General features: G+C 32.0%; 1 protein-coding gene across 1 annotated transcript; it reads right to left on the bottom strand.

Moving 5' to 3' along the window:
• Window positions 1-720: 720 nt before the first annotated feature.
• On the bottom strand, window positions 721-3,932 carry LOC134683984 (uncharacterized). The gene is made up of 3 exons (XM_063543287.1): window positions 3,566-3,932; window positions 2,626-2,778; window positions 721-1,495 (listed from the first exon to the last, which is right to left on the bottom strand). The coding sequence occupies exons 1-3, from the start codon at window positions 3,774-3,776 to the stop codon at window positions 1,221-1,223; spliced, it is 639 nt and encodes a 212-aa protein (XP_063399357.1). The 5' UTR covers window positions 3,777-3,932; the 3' UTR covers window positions 721-1,220.
• Window positions 3,933-4,413: the final 481 nt, after the last annotated feature.

Genomic DNA, 4,413 nt, shown 5'->3' with positions numbered 1-4,413 from the left:
CCAGAGGCTCCTGACTACTGAAATATTCAATTTTATAAAGAGATCAAAACGATTCCTATACATAGGTAAAACGCATCTCATCATCATTATCATCATCAACGTAATCTCTGTCGTTCTTTCTTCGTTCCCTCGTCTTTTTTCAGTATTCCTTTTTAGTTTAGTTGTAAAATCTATGTCGTATATATGTATGTTTTATTTGTGTCTGATCCTTTTAGTTTTGAGTAAATAAATATAAAATGAATATGTGGTATAATTGTTAATGAAACTACTTTCCACAAGAGACTAAATGACACAGAAATAAACAAATATAGGTCACCGTGCGGCCTTTAATAACGAGCAAAACCCATACCGCATAGTCAGCTATAAAAGGCCTTGAAACGACTAATGTAAAACAATTCAAATGTACAGACAGTGTTTGGCAGCCACCCGCCCGGATGTCTGAATTACCCATCAGCCCGCCGTACATTCCAAAATCTGTAACCGATTTTCTTTCTGAAATCTGGTTGATAATAGAATAATAGAACATCTAGAAAGAGAAAATAATTAAAAGAGAGAAGAACGATATAAAAGGTATATTAAAATTCATAAGTTGGAAACAACTGACAAAACACGAATTACAACGAAAAGGTGAACAACAGTATACAAACAAAACATGTTAAACTAAAGAATGAACATTACAAACTCAACCAATGCAATACCATTGTGGTATTAGGTGCTCCGGATGCGTAAGCAGATCCTGCTCTACATGTGATACCCGTCTAAACAATAGATTGGTAGTTATATCAAGTGATTGGGAATCATGCGATAGCGGATTGGTAGTTGACTATTTTTAAACCCTAAGACCACACTGATTCAATTCTATCCCTGAAACATATCCGAATGTGAAATTTTGAAATTGAGAGATATTTTACGCGACAAGGGAAAGACAAGATTTTACCGATATAAACATCACATACAATCACAAAATAAACGCTGAATAGAAACAGTAACTGCTTGATTTACTGGAACACAACATTTTTATTGTGTATCGACTGTTAACATATGATGTCGCAAACAAAATAAACAACTCAGAAAACAATCACATTTGATGTTTTTTAACCTTTCCCACAATATAACACACACTCATTGTTGATTAAAATTATTCCATTTCCTGAAATTATTCGTACAAAAACACTGAGAAACAGTTGTGATCAGAAAAGTGCACAGTAACTACAAAAACACTAAAATTTGGATAATTCCTTTTTCTTTTTGCTTTCTTCTTTAGATTTAATACTATCATGCCATTTTGAATAATCAGTTTCATCATCCATGTCAGAGTCTTTCATTATAAGTTTACAACCAATAAAAACGCTGCAAACGATTGACAAAACACCGCAAATAGACGATACTATCATCGACCAATCAGCTATTCCGTCTTTCGTTGATATGGCTTGCGATGGAGACAGACCAGCTTTCTTTTTAAAAAATATCAAAACTCCCATTATGATAACTGTCCCTGCAAAAAACAAAACGTTTAAAGTCTGCGTAAAGATACATGAATTACCGAATAAAGTTACCATACAATCAAAAATGTGTACATTAAACTGTTTGATATAATATCATTGGTCACTCTTAACGAATGAAGCAAATAACAAATTCGTCAAAACAATTGACATCTATTCAATGATATCCCAAATTAAATTAGCATGCATTTTTCTGTATATAGCCTGCAATCTTTCTCAAAAGAGGAACACATGCATGCTAATTTAATTTAGGATATCATTAATTGATATTAATTGTTTTGACGAATTTTTGTTTTAATATTAATAATGATTAATAAATATGCATGATATGTTGTGTACAAGTTGTTATTTTGAACATAATTGTTGTACAAGTTGTTATTTTGTACATAATTGTTGTACAAGTTGTTATTTTGTACATAATTGTTGTACAAGTTGTTATTTTGTACATAATTGTTGGAGTAGACACGATAAGACCCACATTTTGCTCCAAAATTGTGCATTTCAAAACTTTTGTTGAAAATGTAAACTTTAATTATTTATTGGAAAGAAGAAGGCTTGTTACATAAATATGGGTTGTTTTGACATTACACTGCATATTCATCAGGTACTAATATCATTAATATTCATGAAAACCTCCTAAAATCTTCACAATCTTAGCATTTGTGCTTATTTAGACGATTTTTGTCTAAAATGGAAGTGGTCGCACTTGTATTCAGTTTGCGGCCACTTCTATTTTAAACAAAAACCATCTCAAAAGTGACGTTTTGAGGCATATTTGATAAAATTTCATATCTTAGTTTGAATTTATGCGTCTTTAATGGCCAAATCATTTCAAATCTATTACATAAACTAAACGAATCAACTGAAGAAAACACTTTAGCGTTTAAAAAATATCATCCGGATCTTCTCCTTTGCCAGCGTCACAGTCGCAAACATTAGACTTCACCAATAAAAGTGATTTGATTGGTAACTACATTGTAGAAACATTGTAGCAGAATTGAGGTTACAAAAAGCAGTTAAATTCCAAAACTCAAAATTGATGTTTTGAAAGCATAATTTGCTTCAGAATACAAAGTTTAGAGAATACACCGTAGGGAATTTAGTAAGTAGATAATAAATGTACCTGCTGCTCCACTGAAAGCTGTGAATAATTTCCATAATAACAAAACTCTCGCCGGCCTTTTTCTCAATGCTATCGTCAAAGCAGAAATGACAGAGGAGGAAAACAAGAATATTACGGCGAAAACTTCAACTACTTTAACTCCTTCAAGCCAAGCTGAAATTAATTATTTTGTTAACTATTATTAGTGACTTAGATTGAACCAGCTTAGTTCAACAAAATGTACATGTTGAAAGCTTAAGTTTAAAGCCTCTCACATACTTGTTCTTTAAAAGAGCAATTTGTTTTCATAAAGGCCATACATTGACCTATAATGGTTTACTTTTTTAAATTGTTATTTGGATGGAGAGTTGTCTCATTGGCACTCACACCACATCTTCCTATATTTATTATATAATTTTTTCCCGATGTAGTAACACCTTCAGATATGTTTGATAGTTATTTATTTGGAATGAAATTTTAATTGCGTCTTCTTTTCAGTCTTTAAATTAATATCTTTTCACTGATCATCATTTTGTGTGGCAATATGAATTTCTGTACTATATTGTCTCTTTCTGGTTCAAATGTCCAAAACCGAACGTTTTGCTGATAAAAGATACATGTAACACAACAATGTGTATGATGTAAATGAAAGTTCACGTTGTTTGCTACACATTTGTTTCACATTTTTTATGGGTTTTTATTATTATTTTGTTAGGGTTTTTTCTTTACTGCCTTAAAAAATTCGGAGTTGTACCCTGCTGAATATTAAAATTTCAGTGTTTGCAAGTTCATTCATGTTGGTTCTTTTTTTATGGTGAAATAAATAAATAATAAATGGAAGATAAAACTCAGGGGAGCAGTTACATATAGCTTTATTGGTTTTTGCAAGCTCAAAATGATTTTTTCTGTAGGAGTCGATTAGAAATGGGTCATTGTGGTCAAACTAATTTAAGATATTTACCCTTTTCTCCATTTGAGTTAGAACTTTTCTCAGTACATGCGCCATTAAAGCAGTCTAATGTTACCCAGATCCCGAAATGTACTGTTTCCGTGACGTTTTTAACAGTCGATTCTATTGTCCACCATCTTGGATAGCGAACACTTAATATCTGTCCAATAAATGAAACAATTGAAACGGCACACATTACTATACTTAATATAGAAATTGTCATGTTTGTGTCTGATAAGATAAGCAAATATATTTTCGATGGATAGTATCATACAATACCGTTTACCATAAACTATCAAAATTCTGCTCTGGTGTTTTAATACAATTGTCAGCAGCCAAAATCGTTTACGTTTTGACTATTTTAACAGTTGCTGGGGGTATTTGGTCAAAAAGCTGGTCAAGCTTTTGATTCTTCATCTATAAATAAGGATATAAATAATGAATCATTTACGATGTATTTTATTTACACTTACGAAAAACAATGCCTTCTAAACTATACCTACTGTGGGGAACACGTCACTTGATATAAGTGCATGTGTCAAATTTGTTTTACAATATTTATTTAGTGATCTTAAGAGCCGGGATTGGTCAATATATATCGTTTGATGTTGAGGATCAAACGCTGTTTAATATCGGTAAGTAGTAGATTTATGAGAAAGAACAATGTTTTAACTAATTGACGTACATCTAAATGTTGATAACGTAAGTATTTAGACAGGTTTACCTCCCTTTGTTGATTTATTCATTTTTATGGCTGCACTTTTGTTGTTGACAGAATTATCACGATTTGGATGTGTGCTTACTAAGGCCGGAAAAAACGATTGCGTTGCATACCCCCAACCCAACCCACCCCCCAAAAA

This window comes from Mytilus trossulus, chromosome 9 (assembly GCF_036588685.1).
Source record: "Mytilus trossulus isolate FHL-02 chromosome 9, PNRI_Mtr1.1.1.hap1, whole genome shotgun sequence".
In the NCBI taxonomy this organism is placed as follows: Eukaryota; Metazoa; Mollusca; class Bivalvia; order Mytilida; family Mytilidae; genus Mytilus; species Mytilus trossulus.
Note: the sequence above shows the minus strand (reverse complement) of the source record. Positions and strands in the feature narration are given on the sequence as shown.